This window comes from Pocillopora verrucosa, chromosome 2 (assembly GCF_036669915.1).
Source record: "Pocillopora verrucosa isolate sample1 chromosome 2, ASM3666991v2, whole genome shotgun sequence".
Taxonomy (NCBI): Eukaryota; Metazoa; Cnidaria; class Anthozoa; order Scleractinia; family Pocilloporidae; genus Pocillopora; species Pocillopora verrucosa.
In genome coordinates this window covers 14,516,432-14,539,584 of record NC_089313.1, presented here as the reverse complement: position 1 = coordinate 14,539,584, position 23,153 = coordinate 14,516,432, and the positions used below count along the sequence as shown (strand labels likewise).

Here is a 23,153-nt window from a genome sequence, read left to right as displayed (position 1 = left end):
ATTCTCGGTCCATTTTCCTCTCAAGAGATTCGTAAGACTCGGAGATTAGATCTTATCTCTAGGCTAATGTTTTTATCAAATGAATAAAGGGGGTAAGTTTCTAAAGAAACTGTGGTGCTGCGTCGGTGGGAGAGTATAGCAGGTAATTTACTGTTAATAACTGAGTTGAAAACGTAAATTGGCCATCGTAAAGGGTAAAAAAAGCTGACGTTTCGAGCATTAGCCCGTCGTCAGAGCGATTGGAGGAATTGTGGGTTGTGTGTGGGTTTATATACAGAAAGTGGAGATACGCTATTGGTGGGAATATGGTGACGAGAAGACAGGAATAAATTAGTTGAATGAAAAGCGCTCGTTGATTCCGTGGGGATTAAGGGTGCCTATTTGGTAGATAAATTTTTCTTCAAGTGTTATGCGGCTTTCCGAACTGCCTAGATGTAAGGAAAGGCCGCAAACTGCCATATGCTGTTTAGAATGATTAGGGAGATTAAAGTGTCTAGCGACTGGTTTAGATGCGTCCTTGTCATTTCTTTCCACGTCGCGAAGGTGTTTTCGGAATCGGTCACCTAGTCGTCTTCCTGTTTCGCCAATGTATAACTTATTGCAATAAGTGCAAGTTATGCAGTAAATAACTTGGCGAAGGTACACGTAAAGTGATCAGTGATCTTAATGGATCTCCATTAAGAGATCCATCTGAGATCCATTACGATTACTGATCACTTTACGTGTGCCTCCGCCAAGTTATTTACTGCATAACTTGCACTTATTGCAATAAGTTATACATTGGCGAAACAGGACAGACTGATTTCTGAAGATCGGATTTCTTCTTACTGTTCATGTAAAATTTCAATCAAACAGGCTGAAAAGAAAAATAGAAACCCTCCTATCCCTAGCTAGTTAAAAAATTTCCACTCACCACTGAAAAAAAGATGACAAAAAATTAAAATTTTGGTAGTAGTAAATGTCTTGCTTACTCTTTGTTTTGAAGTCGAGTTAACCAGATGGTTTTACCCTTCCCGCAGAAAAGACGTTCAGGGTTTTCTTTTTTCTACCACAAATAATCTCACGATGGCTAGGTTTACAGATCGTTTAAAATTTTCCATTGCGTACTTATCAAATAGATTCCGTGTTACTGTTGTACTACAATGAGTTACATATTGTCCCTTAAAAAAAAAAAAAACACAAGGCGCAACCGAGTGTCTCACTAAAGTGATCTGTAATCCATTACTTAACAGAAGCACTGCAACATAGAATCTATTTGTTTTACATGCTAATGAAGCAAAATGTTGTTAACAATGATCCAGAATCAGTAAGATAAAGAACCAATCAGAATGAGTGTATCATTTAGCTCAACTCTTTAACCCCCAAGAGTTACTCTACATCTAACTTCTCCTTACGGTGTCACTCCTGGATCAAACATTAAGGTCATGGGAATAAAGAAAATGATCAACAACTAAAGAGGCTCTCGATTGTTAAACAAATTCTCTTGTCAGTTCCTTAGGAAATGTATACAGAACACTGTGGAGAATATGCATTTGGATGTTAGGGTGTAAAGGGTTAATATATGAACTCTCATCGGCACCTTTGTCAGTAAAATGCGAGAATTTAAAAATGTACAAGTTAACCATTACGGATTAGATTGCCACGTTTTCACTCTTCTGTTTATTTTCCACCGTCGTATTTTCAGGCGAGGTAGTTAAACCGTCGGCAGAAAGAATGTTTATCCGAAAACTGTCAGAATTTCCTCTTTCAACCGTGGATCTTTGGAAATCTTTACTTCCGTAAGTATAACACAGTTGATGCTTTTTCAATAATATATGGGATACATACAGAGCTAATAAAAAACGAAAAAGAACAGAATATGGAATGATTGTAAAAGTAACACTGTATCACAGGGGAACTTAATCATTCAATCAATTACTGTTAATTTTCACCTACTCTTTGTAAAAATAGATATTTGCAAAAAAAAATTGGATTTAACGAGCGTGCGAAACATATGTCTGATGAGTTGATGCGAGAGCAAGGAACTCCGATTTTGACAAAATGCTGTTCATAGTCTCCGGACACGAAAACTTTCTGTTGGGGAACAGAAAATTTCCAAATGTGTACTTTTCACATGGTCAACATCGTATGAAGACTTAAGGCAGAATTATCGGGCTCCTGCTTGACAAGATATGTAAACATACTCGGGCAACTCGATACTAGTGTCGTCCCGACATTTCCTCCACAAATGATCGCGTTTTCTCTTCCATGCGCGTCCACACGTCATCTCCTGGTTGGAATGGTGGTTTCCGCATTTTCATTCGGATCAGGATGCGTCTAAAGAAATCCGGTTGTCGTGCGGATGCATCCTGGAAAAATCCACGGGGATAGTCGCGATTCAATTCCCGAACCTTGGCGAGCACTACGTCCTTCTCCGCCAACATGTCAACGGCGTCTGAGAAAAATCTGTCGATGAAGAACAGGTGTTTTTAAGATTTTGTGAAATGCCGTAAAATACTACCCTCTGGGTTCTTACTTTTTTAATGACGTTTACTTGTCTTAATTTTCTTCTTTTTTTTTTTTTTTGCAAGACGTTTAGATTTTTTTCAGTCAAAGAGCTATGCCGGCGTCCTTGGCGTGATCCGCCAAGGAAGAGATTCAGAGGTGTTATGATATGATGATGCGCACTATTATGAACTCTTGTTTAGTTTTTCTTACATACCATTAGTGACTTAACTTTACATTCTACTTGTTTAAGAGAATATCAACTCAATCGATATTCTCTTGACTTGTCTAAATGAAACCGGAAGTTAACCGAAACAAATGTGTACCTGGTCAAATAAACGCATTCGCAACATGACGGTCCGTACAGAGCAGCATACTTCATGAAGACGGCGTCAACTCTTGCAACCAGATCATTGTTGAAAGACGTGAAGTATTCGAGCATGTGTCTTCGCTCTTTCTCTTTTTTAGCTTTCTCGGCGTGCTCTACTGAGCCAAACAATGATGGCATGTAATGGTGTGCCCAGCTGGTAATGAAATCTCTTAAGTAACTAGTAAACTGATTCAAGTAGCCTTTAACCGCGTTTGGAATCGCGACGAGTGGACTGTTACACGAGTATTCAAAGGGAGCACTGCGCCATGGAGGAATCAGATCCTGATCCCAACTCACGAAGAATTCATCGCCATCAAGATCCCCTCCTGAAGATTCGTCGGCGTGCGGTCGGCTCCCTCTTGTAGGGAACACGATGCAATCGCTGAGATACTCGTATTTTCGGAGGTTTTTCACGAGTTTCAATACACGGATGTCACCTGGATGATAACAGGGATTCCGAACAATAATCACTTCTTGAGCCGCTTGAAACTCTGCAATTTGCACCTCGTCATAAAGAGTTGGTTGAAAAACGCACTGGCCGTACTCAAGGTCGTCAAATGGATCGCATGTACCGAACACTACCCTTGAATTTGGAACAAGAACCCTCAGCTTACATTTTGAACCATTTGTTTGACTGGTGTCGTCGTTTCCATCCTTAGGGGATTCTTTCTGCATTTTGCGAATTTCCTTATTACGAAGACTTTTGAGTTCCCTTTGTAAGCTGTCACTTTTCAAACCATCGTCGTGCAACCAATTGAGAAATTTGTGCTCACCTTTGATACGCAGGTAGAACTCGGCGGTTTGTTCACTGCCCAAGACCTCTCTGAGCAATGCGTGATAATCATTCTGCAGCCCAGTTAGGTAGCTGTGCTTAACTCCGCTGTCCGCCAACAGCATCGTAATCTGCTTGTTAAGGTAGCCAATGGTGTATGGCCGGGAACACTTTACGACACCAAACGTGGTACAAGTTCGGCGCATCTGCTCATCCGGAATAGCAAATTTCCTCATGGACGTACGAAACTGTACCTTTACGCCACCGGTTAGCTGGGAATTGAGGAGCAAGACACCTTTAAAGCCTTGGTACCTGACTTGTACCACACAAGGTTTGCTTTCAAGGTGTTGTACATCTTGTATTTCTTGCGCGAATGAATCTGACATAAAACCACATCCATCGGTAAAAATATAATTTCCGCGCTCGATGTCGTTGACAACATCGTACTGGTGTTCTTCCAGAGTTATGCTTTGATTGAAAGAGGAAAATAACAGTCCAATTCTCTTTGCACGCTTGGCGGTTGATTTGATCTGGGAAAACTTGCCAAACTCCGCGAGCAGCTCGTAAATGTGCTCATCCGTGTCGTTCATTAGAAAACAAGTTCTCTCCTTAAGTTGAGAGTTGGAATGGCCGAGGAATCGATAAACCTCGCCGCTAAAAAGAATGCCTCTTTTTAGGATCCTTTCTGAGCAGTCAGTTTCCGCCCCTCTTTCAGGACGAAAGCCTACTGTCATTAGCCTGTCAACCACTTGTGGACCTTGCACAGACATGAGGTATTCCAGGAAAAGGTTGCCACCTTCCATCTTGTTGTACTTCATAGGCGGTCGCACCCGATTTCCTTGTATGTCAAAGTGTTTCACGTATTTGACCGTTTGTAAGTGGTCTTTAGGAGGTATTGTTATCATATCATCTGGTATACCGTATGGGTCCATCGTTTGGATTTTCTAGCGGAAGAATAAGAATTTATGATCATTTCCTCTATTTTTCAGGTCTGTCCGGGAACTTGTAGTCCCATGTCGCAAAGTATGTCAAAAAGACTGGACAGCTTGGTCATGTTTTGATTTTAAAGAAGATCGCAATTATTAGGCTTTCATGCGCTACTTTCGCTAAGTGAGGCTAGCATCTCGCTTATTCTTGCTCCAAGTAGGCCGCAGAATTGTTGTGAAATAGTTCATCAATTCGCTACATGTCAATCCGTCCTTGTGATTTTTTGCCTAAAGGAAAGATACTAACACGTACATGCAGTCGAACGAAGAACTTGGAACTACTTTCAACTCCCTTCTTTCTTTCTTTTCTTTCATCTCTAAAGACGGCCTTTCAAGACGCCGGTAAATCAAAAAAATTTAATTCCCTGTTTAAGGCTCAAGGCCCCAAAACAATTCCCTGTTCGGTCCTGTCTGGCGACACACACTGCAGTTAGCGCCAGATAAAGGAGTTTTCCTCCCCTTCCCCTCCCCTGCAGGGTTTGCTGGTGTATACTTCTTGTTGTTGTCTGATTTATGCAGAAGAGGCAAAATGTAAACTAACATGTCAGCGAAAATTGTAAATGAGGTTTAACGCAGAACTCAACAGCTAATTTTGACAAAACTAGTACAAATTTACAGAACGGAATAGAGGTAGTTTGTTCGACGATTGTAGCTCGGCGTTCAAAATGTGATCACTGAAAGATGTTAGGTTTCATCTTTGGTTCGTCCACTGCAACAATTTTCCTCTTTCGATTTCCGCTTTTTCGTATTCCGGTGTTGCTGTCCGATATGATGTTTCACAAAAGCCTTGTAATTTATTTTGACGAGCGATTTTCTTTTTGTATCAGCTCCACTAAGTCAACAATTTTGTCCTTGTGTTGTGACTGAACTGCTCAAACATCCGCTTCAGTTGTTCGTCACATGTCATTTCGTAGATGTTGCTGATTGTGACAAACTACTTCGTCGAACAATTTTGATGATAGTAGCCGTGCTTTGTCATTTAAAAACAATTTTATAGTTTTCCGATGATTTTCTTCCGCCGTGAGTTAGTGATGGATGGCATTTCGAACCTTAAAAGCAAAATCTCCTAGTTACGAAATTCAGACATTTATTTCCGGATATTCCCATGCGAATCCGCTTTAATTTTTCCTTACCTGCCCTTCGGGATCTTTCTCGCCGGTAGACTTTCCCAAATTTTCAGCTAGTTTAGTTCCCAGCTAACTTTCAGAGCAATATTTTGTGGATAGTAGCTCGGCATATACCTGATACCAAAGTGGACATGCATAGAGTAACGTACTAATTGCGTGCAGATCATTGGAGCATTCAAAATCTTCTCAGAAGTCTTTTTAACTTCCGGCCGTTTTCTGAGAATTGCAAATTTGCCCCAATAAAAACCCCTCGCACATGTGTCATGGTGACCGTCTCCGATTAAAACACCACCTTGTCTGAACAGTGAAAAACTTAGATCTGTTTTTAATGCAAACAGTGTTCTATTATAATTTTGGCCGTGGAAAGTCTGCGATCTCTGTGTATTTAGAGGTGGGAAGTTTCTCATTGCTTCTCACTTTTGTGTCTACTGTTTATCTTAGCAATTTCTCCACGTTCAGAAAAGAAATATTTATTCGGAAATGTTAAAATATGTTAAATACTGAAAGTATAAGTTAGCAGACTTATTCAGTCTTATATTTTATTAATGTGTTTCAGATCCCACAAGAATTGAAGGTCGTAAACAATAGAGATCACGAAGTACGATTAGAACACAACCACTCGGGCTGATTAACGCAAACAAGGATTTCGCTGCCAAGATTTTTGTTCACTATCGATTGAAAATTTGAAGTTCAACTTTAGCACAAATGAGTCAAACTAAGGTAAACCTCAACTGATAGCAGTTTTCACGAACTGATCTGTTCTGTTCTGCTCTAGGCTTTCCTTCTTTCAAAGTAGTCGCCATCCTTATTTTAAATGGACTTTCTTCAGTGTTCCGATCCCAAAACTCCCCACTGATTAATTCGTTTTCATTTTGAAGTTCGATAACTTGTTATTCTCTCTTTTTCTGGCAATGTGATGCTTTGAAATGTGATGCTTGGAATTTATCTTGACAAAAGATTCACCGTTTTCAGCCAGGAAGTTTTTTTCTATGGACTTCATTTGTCTTGCATGGGGAGGGTTGAGGCAAAAGAGGCACCGTGAAAAGCGCGGTCGAATCTTCGCGACTTCGCCATTAACACCAGTTACCACTGTACGTCTCATCAAAAACTGTTTAATTCAAGCGTTGTTCAGGTTTACATGCTGTTATGATTATGCTCAGTTCCCACCGCCCGCATATAACTTTGAAATCGGATTATTTGTTTCCTTACCTAGTTCACGAATTAAGGCAATAACATCACTTAAATGCTTATTTAGTTTTCAATTTTACAATAATACCAGCTTTGCAAAGCAATTGATAAAGATAACATGGCTATACGTAACATTTTTTTTCTACATTGCAATGAATTTAATATTGAAAAGGGTTATACACTCCAATATCACTCGCTTGCTTTACAAAGACGTCACGCTAGCCTTTTATTTTAAAAGTTACGTGAAAATAAGCGTGACAACCAGAAAACACCTGCTAGGGCGATAACACAAAACACAACAGGCTCCAGCTGTACGATTAATCGGCGCACTCAGAGCCAATAAAAATTAACACAAGTCTCTTATTTATACATGCACTTTTCACCGATGATACTAAATACGAAAGTAAAAGGACAAAAAAAATCGAGTTGAAAAAGTCTTTCAGTTTAGCCGATAAAAACTATACAAAATCTAAAGCAAATTCCAAAATAGTCCTATATTAGCATATGATTCAAAACAACGAATATGCTTCAAAAAAGGGAAAGGGAGTTCGCCCTTGGTGATGAATCTTGTATAAATAAAAATTATATGTGGAAAATTATCAACAGGAATACTCTCGTACACACTCTTTTCCAAATATCGTAACTGGTATGTACAGAAAGGTAACAATTATGATAAGTGATTGCGAGATGAAGTTTCGTTTTCATAAGAAATATTACCTAAGAGTTTGCCTGTTGTCGATTTTCAATCTATAAACTAACTATTATCACTCCATGTTTAAGCTGTGCTGGATGTCAGGAGTTCTTGTGAACCAAGCGTCAGAAGGCGGGAAAGCAAAAAGTATCTAAACTTCCAAAAAGTGTTTTGTAAAGTGATGTTCTATGAGGTAACGCACATTCCCAACTTTGGGTTTTTAAAGTTTTTATCTTTTTTGTTCCACTCAGACCGCTAGATATCAAAAGGTGGTATAAAAAGCTACTGCTCTCCTCCTCACTGGGGCCTAAGCTTCGCTCTTCTTTGTTTCAAATTGCATTCGCTCGAAGAACTCTTTTGCTTTACTGTCGATTCTCCTCATTATTTCATTCACAGATTCTTTCTCGCTAATGGCAAACACGCACGATAGCCTGTTAGGTAGTGAATTCGAGGGCAATTCCGAACTTGTTGGTTGTTCCGTTTCTTCAAGTTGCTTTTCGAGATCATTTGCATCTTTGGTGAAATTGGTGGCTTGGTATAACATCTTACTAAGGTGTCGGCATTCTTTCGATGATGGGCCATTGCCAGTAGCATATTTCATGTATTCTCGTTCAATCTTAATCTGTGTTTCATCAGAGTATGTAGCAAAGTACTGCATCATTTCTTCACGATGTTTCACCTCTTTGCCATTGTCATTTTTCTTGAATTTCTCAGTTACCTTTGCGAGCGATTTAGACGAAGTTCGACGAATTGTAGCTCCCTTTGTGGGCGAGTAGTCGCATGGTTTCTCGTTCCCACTTGGAATGATTTTCTTATCCCAGCAAACGAAGAACTTCTCTCCACTCAAGTCGCCGCCGGAACATTCAAAGGCATGAGGACGTGGACCTCTGGCGGGCAGCACCAGGCAGTCCTTCAAGTTCTCGTACCCTTCGCGATCATTCGTCAATTTCAACACGCGCAAATCCCCTGGGACGTAGCACGGACTGCGCGTCACCAAAAACTTTTGGCCGTTAGGGAAATTCCTTGCTTCTTCACTCGGGGTAGTAGGGTTGAAATAACATTCACCGTACTTCAGCTTATGTAGAGGATCGCTCACTGCAAACACCACGCGGGATTTGGGAACAAGTACTCTTGTGTAGGCAGCCATTCCCATCTCGTCTAGCTCTTGCTTTTGTAACAATTTCAGGCGATTTCTCACACCACTGTCGATTCCATTCTCTTGAATTTCCCGCAGAAGTCGAAATTCTCCTTTGAAGGAAAGGAAGTATTCTGCGGTTTCTTTGCACATGTTTTCCACTAGTTCATGGAAGCCATCTTGTAAATCTTCCAGATTCTCTGGGAACACACCACGTTCTGCCAGCAACATGACCATTCGAGAATTAAGGTAACCATTAACGTAGGGACGCGAGTGATCCACGACATCGATGAAGTTGAACGTGTGAGGCATATTCTCGTCTGGTGTGAAGAACCTCTGCATTGATTTGTGAAACTGCACCTTAACTTCTGTCAAATCATCTTTGAGACACAGCACGCCTTCGATTCCTCGATATCGTATGTGGACGGCGCTCGGCTTGTAATTCAGTTCAAAGATTTGTTGAAGTTCTGAAGCAAAGTTTGGAGACATGAAACCACATCCATCGGTGAAAGTGTACGACCTAACTACTCCACCCTTTTTATCTGGCTCGACTGTGTACTCGTCTGCTCTCAATGGCATGGTTCTGTTCAACTTTGAGAAGAGCATGCCGATTTTTCTAGCCCGCTTTGCTAAGTTTTTCTCCTCCCAAAAATTGCCAAACTTTGACAAGAGCTCATGAATTTCTTCATTAGAAGCTTTCATCATGTAACACGATTTTTCTTTTAGCTGTTTATCCGAGTGACCCAGGAAGAAGTACGAGCTTTGACGACAAAAAATCCCTCTTTCTAGCACGCTTTGGCAGAAGGCATTCGCTTCATCGACTGGTGTAATATTAAACGTCAATTTCATAAGTTTTTGATGAAAGTCGGGCCCATCGCGTTGTTTCAAGTACTCTGTCAGCAAAGTGCTTTCGAGCTTTTCATACTCAACTTTGTAATCGTCTCGATCGATCCCATGAAATTTGACGTGCAGTATGTGCGCTTCGGCTTGGTGGCCTTTTAAGGGGACATTAACATCTGACAAGTCTATGCACCGGTGGAAAGCCATCAGATTATTCAGGTTGGACCGGACGTAGTCTTGTCTTCGTTCCCTGTGAAAAAACATACCAGCACTCAATTAAGGTTATGCAAAGACTCATTGAAATCGTTAATATTTATTAGAAGCCTGTCAGCAAAAGGGCAAGGCAAATTGGAACCTGGCCAACCACGAACACAGAAGGGGTCTGTTATCCAGTTTTGCTCCTCAGAAATGCGAAACTTCGAAACTTTATCGCCAAAATAAAAATGTACACCTCTAGCGAACTGGTAATTATGGGGTTTCAATCGAACCTATGGAATTCCCCGCATGTCAGTAATAACTAGTACCTGCTGTTTTGTTCATTAAACCGTAAAACTGCATGTTTCACGTAAGATCATATCTACAATTAGCGTTCAACTGTAAATTGGTTTTTTGTTAAACTGCCAATCCACCTGTGGGATCCTGAAATTATTCAGTGACTTAGAACAGGTTTTGCTTTGTCCAATAGGAACTTGCATTTCTGTTGATGTTGACGTTTATGAAACAGCGTCCTCATGATTTGATGTAACTGGGCGTAGTGGTCTGTTCTTTCGCTCGAGCAAATTTCATTTTGTCCTCCTGAAAAGGTTCTAAGAGCTTCCTTAATGAAAAAAAATTATCTATAGAAGACGCTGGCTTAGGATACGCGAATAAAGAATTTTCATATCTAGAGATCGCAAAAGAAACTCCCGGCGGTGATAGAGTCGAGAGCCACAGGAAGAACAGAAGAAAACCTCGGTTTTTGAGAGGAAGTATTCCAGTTGAAATTGAAAAAGCGCAGGTCGAGAAAAAGTTACTAAAAAGCGCCGGAACTATAATAAAAATTACTCAAAACAGACAAAAGTACCTGGAGGATTCCCCTTTTATTTGGTAGCTTGCGTGACCTTCTTTTTCTTAATGAATTTTTATAATTAATTATACTTTTAATGAAAAAACCATGAAAAAGTTACCGAAGATTTAAAAATAAAGCTGAGGAAAGCTGAGATTTTCAACATTTTATACGATGAATCTGGACTGCAGGAATACGTGCCAAATACCATCTCATAACATTCTTGCCTGTCAAAATATATTATTTGACGATCTCAGAAACCAGCGAAATTCTATGTTTTAAACATGCGACTGATATAATGTAGCAATATTGTGTCTCGAACGCGGCAGTGAGCGTGAATACTCCCTTAATTTCAGTTGAGCTGAAACCTTTCCTCCAAACCAGTGTTTGCTGCTCTTGCAATAAATTGTAGCACTCAAACGTCATTTAAACTCAATTTTCTAAACTTTCTACCCTGTTCTACTTTCTCTTTTTAAGGGATAAGTTTCTAAAGGAACTGTGTTACTGCGTCGTTGGGGTATTACAAGATAATTTGGTTTAATCAGCTGACTTGGTAATGTAAATTGACCACTGTAAGGAGTTTCTAAAACTGACGTTTGGAGCGTTAGCCTTTCGTCAGAGCAAATGACGACTGCCGAGGGCTAACGCTTGAAATGCCACGTTTAAATATTCCGTTTATAGTGGTCAACTTACAGTATCAACTCAGTTGATAAAACCAAATTACTTTATTAGTAGCTTCCAGTTTGTCTCAAATTTGCCCTTGGTTGGCCGAATTAGGACCAGTGAAATATGTCAATATTTTTTTTTAGCGATATTGTAGTGTTTCGATGCTTCTTGAGACTCTATTGAGCCGAAGTTTATTCTTAAGTTTGAAAATGATTGTCCTCGCCATAACACCTACTTGATGTTTGAGCAGTAAGTTGTGTGTACCGGTAGGTTAAACTTGATTATGAAGAACGATGCAAAGAATATGCCTACTGATATTGGTATAGGTGCGAAAAGGACGCAATTGTTTGAGTAGCCTGCAGAGCAGGCGTACTTTTGGCGAGGGAGTGCTTAGTAATTTCATAACGAAAAATATAGCCGCCATCTTTAGTTCTAATGAAAGCGAAAGGCTGGGGAGAGAAATAAATTTGTACCAAAGGGGCGGTCCACAGTCAAAAATAAAGAGGGCGGTAGGGGTGGGGGAAGCCCTTTCCCCCGCCCCCTACCCCCACCGTCCACTCTAACTGCAAATCAAACATAGCCGGTCGGATAAACGATCGCGATCTTATAACGTTAGCTCGCACTCATAAGACGCCTGCAGGCTACTGTTTGAGGAAAAAATATGTATGAGGACATCAAAACTGAAACTTTTCGATTGCGTTTTTTTTCTGTCAGTACAGATGACTCGTAGATAAAAATCCGATCTCTTGGAGCGAGGGATTATTTCAAGTCGAACTATCCAAAATTTCCCATTGCCAATTTGGTAAACAAAGAAGCTTGGGGAAATCATGTGCATAGCACGCTTTAGAGAGAGGATGTGTACCAGATTTCACGCACTCATTTCATTCGTCAGCCGGAATCTTTTAACCTCATCGTAAGAAGAGTGATGTTTTACCTTACAGTTATAAAATCAATTCCCCAAACCTTGAACCACTTCGTTGCCTATTGCATCAAAATCAGGGCAAACTTTCAATTTTTAAACCAAATAAATTTTCGAAATACTTTAAAAAGTAACACGAAAATAAAGTTTTCGTGTTATATAAGCCATGAACATCACGCAACAAGTGATGATAACAAAATGGCACGAAAATGGATGAGTGGTCATATGCACAACACGCTTCCGAGCTAAAATAAACAGAGATAAAAAAATTTTTTTCGGAAGAACGATGTTTCCACTGTCACGTTTTATAAATGTTGAAGATTTGTCTCAAAAGGTTTAAGTTCATGATCTATAAGCCAAGTTAAACCTCTCAGGCTTTCGTTAATCTCGTCCCGACATGGGCCTGTTATTGCCTGTTTGTTTTGTTTGAACAAAGCTAAAATCGACAGATCAGCAGGCAACTTTCTGAATTTGATCTGTTCTTTGCCAACACGAATGCATAATTTTCTTTAATTTGATCTGTTCTCTTCAACATGGCTGCATAATCTAGCTTTGTGGCGTCAAACCATTTGTTTCTACCTTTCGTTATATCACCGAGAAATACTAACAACCTGGTCTGCATTTTCCACGTCTTACCAGAGCGAAGCTATGTGGTATTCTATCATTACGTAACCCACATTTGTTAACTCAATGCAATTGTCCATGTTAGTGACACATACGCAGTAATCCACTTCACAGAAAGATGACTGAAGAAAATTATTTAATTTAAAACGGAAGAGAGCGAATCACAAGACCGAGAAGTTGATAGGTTACTCGGATGTAATCTCTCATCTTTTAAACTTAAAAAACATCGCAACTATCATTTATTTTCTATCAGTCGATCTAAACATTTATCATTGTCGAGTCAAGGGCAAATTCCGGAAAAACTTGTGGCAGGATTTGCTCCAAAGAACCGTTTTCTACCTATGCATTTCAACACAAATAGTCGTAATTTATAATAGACTTAATCAAATGTCAATCGAAACTGAATTTTTAACTTCATCGTTATCAGTAATCTGGCTCACTTACTGCAGTTGTGATCTGAAAAAATATGATTACTTGCCTTAGAGTCGTTTGTCTTTGTTCTTAGACAATTGTTCTGGAAGCTGCATTGTCAACGAACTGAATCACAACAGAGACAAACTCCAGTTGACCATCACGAGGATCGGTTATAATCAAAGGTCTATTAATTTGAAAAAATTATTAGAATTATTTTAATACTCTTGTAGATGTAATATGAAAACGAAACAAGTTTTAAGAACAGTAATCATATGATCATCAGACACTTAGGAGACGAATGGAACAGTGCAAACGGAATAAATAATTTCTGGCTCTGTGATAAGACGCTTACGTTTGACAAATTTGGTGTTATGTCCGCTTCTGACACGATAATAAAGCGAACGTTTTGCTCTTTCGAAAGGAAGTTAGCCGAGAGTTTTAAAATTGTAAATATTTTTCTCTGAATGGGAGAATTCATTTATATTTTATGAAAATGTTTGGCGGCTTGTACAGATAAATACGTTCCCTAACGATTCATAAACGATGTATTGTTTTCAAAGTACTTTTGTCGAGAAAATTGCGTTGTCATCACTCTCACGGTTTGCTGTACCACCGCGTTTTTTGTAATCATATATGAAATATTGATAAAATATATTAACAAATTCTGATCCTTCCAAAAAATACTCATCTACGCTGACGAAATTCTCCCGATCGCAACACAACAGAACTCTGACAAACAAAAGGTGAACTATGAACCAACAGGTATGTCGTGTGGATGATCAGCAATTGAAATTACATTTCTAAGGAGAACCGAAAACTTGGTAAGTCTTCTATTTAATTTTTCTTAGACAGCGAACTTTTCAAATAATCCTACAGTGTGATTATCCTCATTTCTTACCTTACATAAAAATCTTAAGTCCTCTTAACCATCTATGGACGTATCGTCAAAGCCCAGTAATGTTTTTAGTTTCTGGGACCTTTGTCCAACTGTCCTTTGTGAAAGGTTCAAGTTCACTTGGTATCTATTATAGCCAAATGACGTCAACGACAACAAAACCTTCCTTTTTGGTGTTCCCCAGGCTCCCTGTATAAGGTTGTCCACGGCCGTGACCGCGCCTGGGTACGAGACTGTGGTGTCAACCCGTCTGTTTAGGCATTTGGTAGTTTTCAAGTTCTTTGCTTATCATCGATTTTATCACTCACTATTTTGTCCTGCTAGTGTCTGGAGCCTTTGCTTATGACGTCCACGGAGCGCTCGCTCTTGGAAATTTCCGCTCATTTAAAAAAAAGGAACACACTTTAGAGCAGTCGGCCAAAGTTTGATGATTTATATTTAAATATTATACTTTTGATAAATGCTGACAATTATTTAAAATAAAACAACGCCTTTTTATTTACTACATCCCCCTAACAAATATCAGTGTTCTATTTTCGGCTCACATGTCGAACTTAAAGATCTAGCATCCTTACGAAGTTTCCTCCGACAAGTCTACGCTATACTTTGGAAACAAAAGCGCTGACTATCTATGTGGATGTCTCATTTATGTCATGTCTATCACTGTTGGGGTAACCCTTTGTGACGTTAAGTAATGTAGTTCTATTTCAAAGCAAAGTTGATTTGTTTTCTACGCATGTCTTTACCACTGACATCTGACGTGACAAATTTCGGCTCCAGCGTGTCATTACTGATCCTTACTTTGATATAGTAAAACCTCTTGAAATTTTTGCTCAATCCAGCCGTAACGACAGGAAAATTTAATATCAAAACAACAGTCGAATGCTTTAAAGAGAAAACGGTGAATCCTTACAAACGCTAAGGCCAACTCATTCGTCTAAATTAATGTTTTGTCATACAAAGAGATATTCGTTTTATTGCACTCTCATTTTAAGACATTATTATCGATTTTTTCGACGACTGAGGTTATAATATCCAGCAAGAAATTCCAATGTATACTGTCTTTAAAACCCTATGATAGAAAATAAGGAAACTTTCAACAGTTCAGAGTATATCTTTTACGTTAATTGTATAGTTAGATGATGATAGGCCGAGTAGAAACCGTTGCGTGACCATTCAGCGACGGTGTATGCGTGACCATCCAACAAAGGTGTAAGCACAGCAAGTTCATATCTGTATAGGACACGCTGGGAAATTATAGTTTCGATCACTAACGCAACTTCTTTTTTCTCAAAAATAGTTTTGCAAGAAAAAAAGGTATGATAATGTATTGTTAAGAGTAGTTATGATTGGGTCGCTATAACAAGTAAACGGCTATTATGAGCCACCTCCAATGAAGTGGATGTCGAAAACTGCCGTCATTAACTCTCCCTGAAATTTACACGACGATCTTCCTCATTTCACGCTGCATACGGTGAACAAATTCCTTGGCTTTGTCGTCAATCTTTTGCCATATTTTAATACCACGGTGACAGGAATCTCCTGCGCTACCTTCGCATGCAGTCGTCGCGGACGTTGTGTTGTGTCTGAGTGACTGCCGCTCCTCGAAATCCTCTTCATCGAGTGATGAATCCAAACTTGCCGCTAAACTTGTAGACCGACTTCCGGTAAGGCTCACTCGCCTTCTTGACGGTTCACTGATTGTGCTTAGCTCATGCTCTGTCTCCGGATTTTCATATGCATGCTGTGGCTCGTGGTCAATTGGTAGACCTGTGCTCTTTCCTGAGGGTATCTTAGGCTTTATGCTGTTGAGCTCTTCCTGCAAATCCTGAAGATCCTCTCCAGGGATGGTAACTTGGTACAACATCTTGCTGAGATGTCGAAATTCTTTTGATGAGAGGCTCGATGTCGTTGCACATTGCAAGTATGCCTGTTCGATCTCTTTGCTTATTTGATCAGAATATGTGGCAAAATACAGCTCTATTTCCTTTCTGTCTTCCACTCCTTTGCTTGGGTTGGTTCTCTTGAATTTCGAGGTAACTTTGGAGACACTGTGAGCCACAGCTGCGGAAATTGTAGCTTTAACGGAGGGCGAATAGTTGCATGGTTTCTCTTCTCCACTCGGAAGGATGCTTTGATCCCAGCTGACGAAGAATTTTTTTCCGCTCAGGTCACCTCCGAAACATTCAAACGCATGGGGCGTGGGCCTTTGACGGGCAACACCAGACAATCCTTCAGTTTCTCGTACCCTTCTCTTTTGTCAGTCATTTTCAACACACGCACATCTCCTGGATGATAACATTGGCTTCGCATCACTACAAACTTCTGGCCGGCAGTAAAATCTCGTGCCTTGTTACCAGGAAGAGTGGGATTGAAGTAGCACTCACCATAGTTCAACTTGTTGAGAGGATCACACACGGCAAATACTTCGCGAGATTTGGGGACAAGAACTCTTGTGTACGTAGCTTTCTCCATTTCTTCCAGCTCGCGCTTCTGTAAACGCTTAAGTTCCCTTTTTGTGCGACCGTCAATTCCTTTGTCTTGGATTTCTTGCAAATGATAAATTTCCCCCTTTAACATTAGGAAGTACTCAGAGTCAGAGGTTCCTTTGTTTATGCCTTCCAACAACTCATGGTAGTCATCTTGTAAGGCCTCAAGACTCTTTGCAGAAACACCACGTGCTTCCAGCAACATGATCATTCGAGAGTTAAGATAACCATTGGTGAATGGGCGTGAATAACCGATAACATTGACGATGTTAAAAACGTCAGGCTTTTCTCCATCAGGGTCCAGGAACTTTTGCATTGATTTGTGGAACTGCACTTTAATGCCACTCAGATCTTCTTTAAGAATTAGCATGCCCTCGATGCCTCGATAGCGTACGTGGACGGCGCTAGGCTGGTAGTCAAGATCTAAGACTTGTTGCACTTCGGAAGCGAATCTTAAAGACATGAAACCACATCCATCGGTGAAAGTGTGCGAGGGGAAAACTCCACCGGTCACATCTGGTTCGACCTTAAAATAATTTTCATCTAAGTGGACAGTTTTTATTAATGGTGAAAAGAGCATGGCGATTTTGCTGGCACGCTTTGCCACGTTTTTCTCGCCAGAAAAGTCTCCAAACTTTGACAAGAGGTCGTGGATTTCTTCATGTGTTGCTGCGATAAAGTAACAAGATTTTTTGGCAAGCTGCTCATCCGAGTGACCAAGGTAGATGTATGGGCGCTGACGACAAAATATCCCCCTTTCCAAAACACTTCGGCAGAAGTTATTTGCAACTTCGACAGGCGTGATATTAAAAGTCAGCTTCATGAGATTTTCGTGAAAGTCAGGCCCATCACGTTGTCTCAGGTATTCTGTCAGCATGGTGCTTTTGAGCTTTTCATACTCAACGTTATAGTCCTTTTTACCATTGCCATGGAATTGTACATGAATTAGGAGGGCATCATCTCTGGTGGTCTCTGCTAGCCTAGGAGCGTCTGGCACGTCTATGCAGAAATTAAAGGCCATTTGATGTATTTTATAGACTGACAGGGCTTGGAAATCTTCGACTCTATTTCCTATAATGAAAAAGATTCAAAACTTGAATGAACGAATACACTTACAAACATTGTGAGCGCCGCTGAGATACCCCGAAACACTCAGACAGTAGGCTCATTTCAGGAAAGGGCCGTGCGTGTCATAGAATATAATAGTCTTTCCTTGTTATTAACTCAAGTATGTATGCCCTCTTCAAGACGAGGAGTAGTTAAATCAAAACCCGGCCCGTTATACAACGATTCTTCATATCAATACCATTGAGGAATTATCAATTTATCATATCATGTAATATTGCTAAATTGGACGATGTTTGTATACTAACTTAAACACCCTGTTTTGAAATTTTAAATTAAGCCGTGGGATTTTACATTTTCATCCAGTTGAAGTAAGTCTGGTGAGGTGCTCTAAAGGAATTCGTGTCGCGCTCTAATTGAGATGAACTAAGATAGATGTAAAACAGATGTGCGGAACACGATCAGTCAACAGGGCTGGAACTTGATCAGTGCTCGGCAATAAAATCTACAAAAAAGATTATTCCAAACCGATAATGATAGTAATTGATTAATTTCAGTAACTGATTATTTTGTCCCTTACCCTACTTTTCTAAACTTCTATTCACCAGGTACACACGTTTAAATCCAAACCTTCTCCAGAGTTATTATGAACTCAGTTCAGGTGCCTCTTGAGTACATTAGTTTAATTTACATACCGCTTAAGGTTAAAAACGGCAGTGACATTCCCCTTCAGGCAGCTCATGCTATACGGAAGTTGAATGCAGCAACTGCACATCTACCTAAGCTTCAAGCTGCACAGAACTTCGCCAGCCGAATCATCAGCAACACCAGGAAGTTCGATAACGTAACCCCAATCTTAATAGATTTACGCTGGCTTTCAGTCAAATCGCAGCTATACTATCGCGATGCTTTACTCGCATTCTAAAGCATGTCTGGTCTAACGCCCCCTTACCTTGCCTCGCTTTTCTTAAAGCGAAGAGAGGCAAGTGTCGGGAAAGAAATATGTGATGCTAAACTTGATTATTTTGTGATTAAACATTAATTAGAAATTGACATTTGTAACGCAAAGAAGCTAGATTTTGTGACGTTAGATTTCATAATAATGTAGACGAAGTCCGAGTATATTTACGATATAAAAAGATGGGATCAATATCTATAACTGTATGCATTTTCTTAGGCTAAATGAGGTGAAAGAACGTGCGATTTTGTAATAGTCACTTAATTTAGATACATTACAATGGGAACTTTTACTGTACATGTGATTAATGTAAAAATACTGCCTTAAGCAAGGATAGTGGTAAGTGGTCGCGTCACTCGAAATTCCCACCTTCTTAAGGTTCCATGTTTTAAAAGCGCTACAAGACAAAGGACCTTTTTATATCGGACAGTTTCTTTATTGAATGATCTGGACGATACTTTTCAGTTATGTGAATCTGTTTTTATTTTTAAAAGGAAATAAGAAATAAACTCTTGCGTGAATTTTTAACTCCGTAACACATTGTAATTTTCATCGTATTTTATTGTAATTTTATGGCGATTGTATTCCAATTTTATCTTATTCATTTTAGTTTTAGATGATTAACACCGAAAACCCCCTCTATAGAGTGTTAATAAAGTTTGTATTGTATTGTATACTAATTTTTGCATCAGCAATTGTTGTAAACGTTGCAAGATATTTGGTAGAACCAATGCGGATGTACCATGGAAGAAGGCATATTATTGACTCAGCAGGGGTTGTGCGCACTCTGATTGCGTTGCATCATGGTGGTAAAACGAAAAGCGAGTCATTCGCATCATGTCGCGGTCGAGTGAACATCCTTGGTGGCAGCGAGATAGCGTTATTAAATGAGGAATGTAATGGGGATTCAGTGCCTGTTGCCGTTCATTCGAAAGTTAAAAAGTGTTTGCGGATCAAAGCGACTTCTATTATTCCTCTGTGACAAATTTGTTGTTAGGAAGCAACTGAAGAGATTCAGAATGAATCCAAACTGCAGCCTTGCTCAAGAATCTATTCATTTGGTAACAGTTACACTCAAATCCGAAGGCTGTGTGAATGATGTCAAATTCGCGAGTTATTTAACGGGGAGTCGACCCTCGACATGCAAACGCATTACAAAGAGACAGCGACATTCTGATACACGGATTATTTTTCATGTCATAGACTTTAAAGCTTAAATACGGGATTCGTGAGAGGAGAAGCCTTACGCCTCCTAAGGCCAAATTCGTCACGCTCAACGTTAAATGAGAAACGTATAGAGTTTCAAATATGCTTAAAGAATAGAGAATATCTAGAATAGGGTTTTAAGAAACGGATCTCTGGAATTTTTTCTGCGGGAGAGACAGTATACTCGAAAACAATTAAAATAGCGCGCACCCACGAAAATATTATCTTTTGTGACACAATCTTATCCGGCTTTGCCAAACCGCAGGAACATACAGATGGGGAAATGACACCTTAAAATTAACCCTTATTATCACATCGAAAACGAAAGTCATTAAAATATATCTTAATAATAGCCAAGCTTTCAGTTCCGAAGATTTAAAAGCGCAAGCGAATGGCAGGAGTCGCAAAAGCCCATCAACACCTTTTAACGATCGACTGCCTTTTGCTTTCGGGCTTACCCGATGTGTCGCCGTGTGCATTATAGAGTTATTCATTGGTCAAATGAAGAGATTCATTGCTCTAATTCAACTATCCTTCTTTCAATGATCAAGATAATGGATTGACATTACAACACTCGCGATTAGTTAATTTGCTTTTACTTAGGAAAGTAGATTTACAACACAATTGAGTATATAATAGTAACGCAACGATGGGCCTTTTCTCGGCCATAATCGGTCTCAAACACTAGCACTTAAAATGCGAGGAACACATGTACCGTTGGAAAGCATTTGAAAGCGTTTGGTCAGAGCTGTTGAAGAAGGATCAAAGCGGCCATCCAAATCTTCGAAAGGCTTCAAACTACGACATACATCAATTCGACCTTCTCGAAAACCGGTCTTAAGTTACATACTAAAAAAACAGTGATTGCGTTTGTCCTTGAGAACCATCGAATACGCGACAAATACGTACAAAAAATACTTTTACACATTCAGAATAAATCAAATAACATTTACCTATGGTGAAAGAAAACTAACTTTTAAAAACTAACTTTTACGGAATGTTCAGTCAAAATCTGCCAATTTCTGCCACTTTCATCGCCATATTGAAAATAACGCCTACCACAATGTAACACAAACGGAGTGCGCGCACCCCATGGTTTTAAACGTTGTAAGATATTTGGCGGAACCAATCAGGATATACCATGCAAGAAAGCTAACTTGTTTGTCCGGCTGTGTATTTCATATCTTCGGCCTGCAGAATTTGCAGCGTCATTGTCAGGAAAAAATTCCTGCAGTGTTATTGCTTCCGGTTTCCTTCACCGACTATCAAGCTATTACGCTTGCTTAAAAATCGTTTCTTATTGGATTTTCTTGTTCATCCTAGCGAAGGTTTAACTCTTAAACATTTAACAAATATGATTTTTGAGGAATGACGAATTCTAACAGGGTTAAATGCGCTCGATCGAACTCTCACAGGACATGATTAATTAATTCTATACATCATCTTTTAAATAAGGGTTTTTCTGATAAGTGATCAACTCTTGTTGTGACAAATAAATATCTCTCTCTCTCTCTCTCTTGCAATTTGTATTCGGAATTCTACAATTTTGAAATCCAACCAGTTCGAACGAAAATGAAATTTTAAAGCGAAAGTGTAAAGTAAACATGTGTTTCAATTGATTACTTGCTTCAGTGGTTAAATTGCAAATGAAGTTCGTCAAGCTAAGCTTAATTACATATAAATTTCCTGTTTCACTCAGAAGGAAAAACACTATGATATCGTTAACGTTTCAATTGTCGAAAGATGTGAACTGCGGTTGTCGCAAGCGTTGAACAGAATTCATGAATCGATGACTCCAACATATAAACTTCCGCCTGCCGATTTAGTTATTTGAAGTCGGATACCATGGCTTTGCGACGGCATAAACGAATATTTTCTAAGAGAGGCACTAGATTCACGTCATCACTGGATAATTTTTTCGTGATGAAAGAAATTTCAATACTCCTTTAGGACCCTGTTCTTGCTGATAAAGACAAGCCGCGGCCGGGATAAATTCGTAATCTGTTTATTTCGGTTTCTTCGTTGCAAGCTTGAGTGTGTGCTAGACTGACAAATATTGATCTAAGCAGGTTCAACTGTCCTTACCCTTTTGTGCTCATGTTTGATTGTTTGTTTGAGCGAAAGAGACTGAATTTTTACATACATAATCAGGGGCGAGCGTAAAACTCGAGAGTTGCTCTAGTCTTCGAGTTGCCTTTTAATAACACCAAATTCGGCTGTCTCGTCGATTTTACGACTTTTTGGTTCCTGCTTTGCCCGTGGATTTGTAAAGCAAGCCAACTTCTTACTTTCCTACCTTGCAACTTTGTTGGTAAATCTTCTTTCCCCTCAACAGATTCTCCAGATATATAATATTGACTCGGTGTATTTCCGCAAACGAAAACGTCACGGCCTGGTTCATAACCCTTTAGTCCTGGTTCCTCGTGAGCTATATTTGGATATGACGATGTGTTTGTAAGATTTCTTTAACCCCTAAAAAACTCCCAGAAGTGATTAACTTCTCTCTATAATATCCATACATTATCCAGCAAACAGGTAATGAGAATACTCAACCATCATCAAGTAGAAAGTTGTTGTCTTGATCTAACACCAAATTCTTGTTACATAATTTAAAAGTAACATGTGTGTAGGCTGCAGGGGAGAATTGACTATTCAGATCTTGGGAGTTAAAGGGTTCAAGCATCTAGGTACGTCGAGCATGAGTTTCCTTCCATCAGTTAAAAAAAATTCACTGTTGTTAGGTAGTGGCATGTTGCAGTACTCTTTTTAATAAGACTTTTTCCGTGCTATAGTTCCTGCTTAATATACCTGCTTGCTTGTAATTTGGCAGAGTCTCGGAAATACCACAAATCATTCAAACACGTCTGAGAACCTGATGTTAGACATGCGAGTCTGTTAGGGAAAAGGAATCATCAATTGCTTACACATATCTAAAACTTCTTACAGCGTGGAATAATCACACAAGAGGTTTATCCGAAGAACAATTATACAACTTGAAAAATATCCACCCTCACCCCCCGCCTAACTGTCTCATGGTTCGTCGCCTAACCGATTAATTTGTTTATTTACAACTGGTCGCCTTTTTTAATCGGGATGTCATGTTCGGTATTCTTTTTTTCTTTTTTTTGTTTTTTTTTTTTTTTAACAGAATTTGGCAGTTCTCTTCGCATGGCTTCAATCGCGGCGTTAACGTTTTCCCATCAACATGTTCACATATTAAAGGCACCAAGAGAGAGGTCCACAAAATGTGGCCCTTAGCCAAATATTAGAAAATTCTGT

General features: G+C 39.5%; 2 protein-coding genes and 1 pseudogene across 4 annotated transcripts; all 3 read right to left on the bottom strand.

The window, feature by feature from the left end:
- Positions 1–1,294: 1,294 nt before the first annotated feature.
- LOC131791107 (uncharacterized) lies at positions 1,295–5,889 on the bottom strand. The gene is made up of 3 exons (XM_059108425.2): positions 5,746–5,889; positions 2,811–4,570; positions 1,295–2,445 (listed from the first exon to the last, which is right to left on the bottom strand). Exons 2-3 carry the CDS (start codon positions 4,556–4,558, stop codon positions 2,199–2,201), a joined length of 1,995 nt encoding a protein of 664 aa, XP_058964408.2. The 5' UTR covers positions 4,559–4,570; positions 5,746–5,889; the 3' UTR covers positions 1,295–2,198.
- An 861-nt stretch (positions 5,890–6,750) lies between these two features.
- Positions 6,751–14,292, bottom strand: LOC131790238 (uncharacterized). 3 transcript variants are annotated; one of them, XM_059107422.2, is made up of 3 exons: positions 14,160–14,281; positions 13,326–13,445; positions 6,752–9,843 (listed from the first exon to the last, which is right to left on the bottom strand). In XM_059107422.2, the coding sequence occupies exon 3, from the start codon at positions 9,798–9,800 to the stop codon at positions 7,926–7,928; it is 1,875 nt and encodes a 624-aa protein (XP_058963405.1). In that variant the 5' UTR covers positions 9,801–9,843; positions 13,326–13,445; positions 14,160–14,281; the 3' UTR covers positions 6,752–7,925. The 3 variants fall into 3 exon arrangements, with proteins under 3 accessions (XP_066018591.1, XP_058963405.1, XP_058963412.1); XM_066162494.1 differs by lacking the exons at positions 13,326–13,445; positions 14,160–14,281 and adding an exon at positions 9,949–9,992 and having other exon boundaries at positions 6,751–9,843; XM_059107429.2 differs by lacking the exon at positions 13,326–13,445 and having other exon boundaries at positions 14,160–14,292.
- A 338-nt stretch (positions 14,293–14,630) lies between these two features.
- Positions 14,631–22,266, bottom strand: LOC131790260 (uncharacterized; annotated as a pseudogene).
- Between the last annotated feature and the right edge of the window lie 887 nt (positions 22,267–23,153).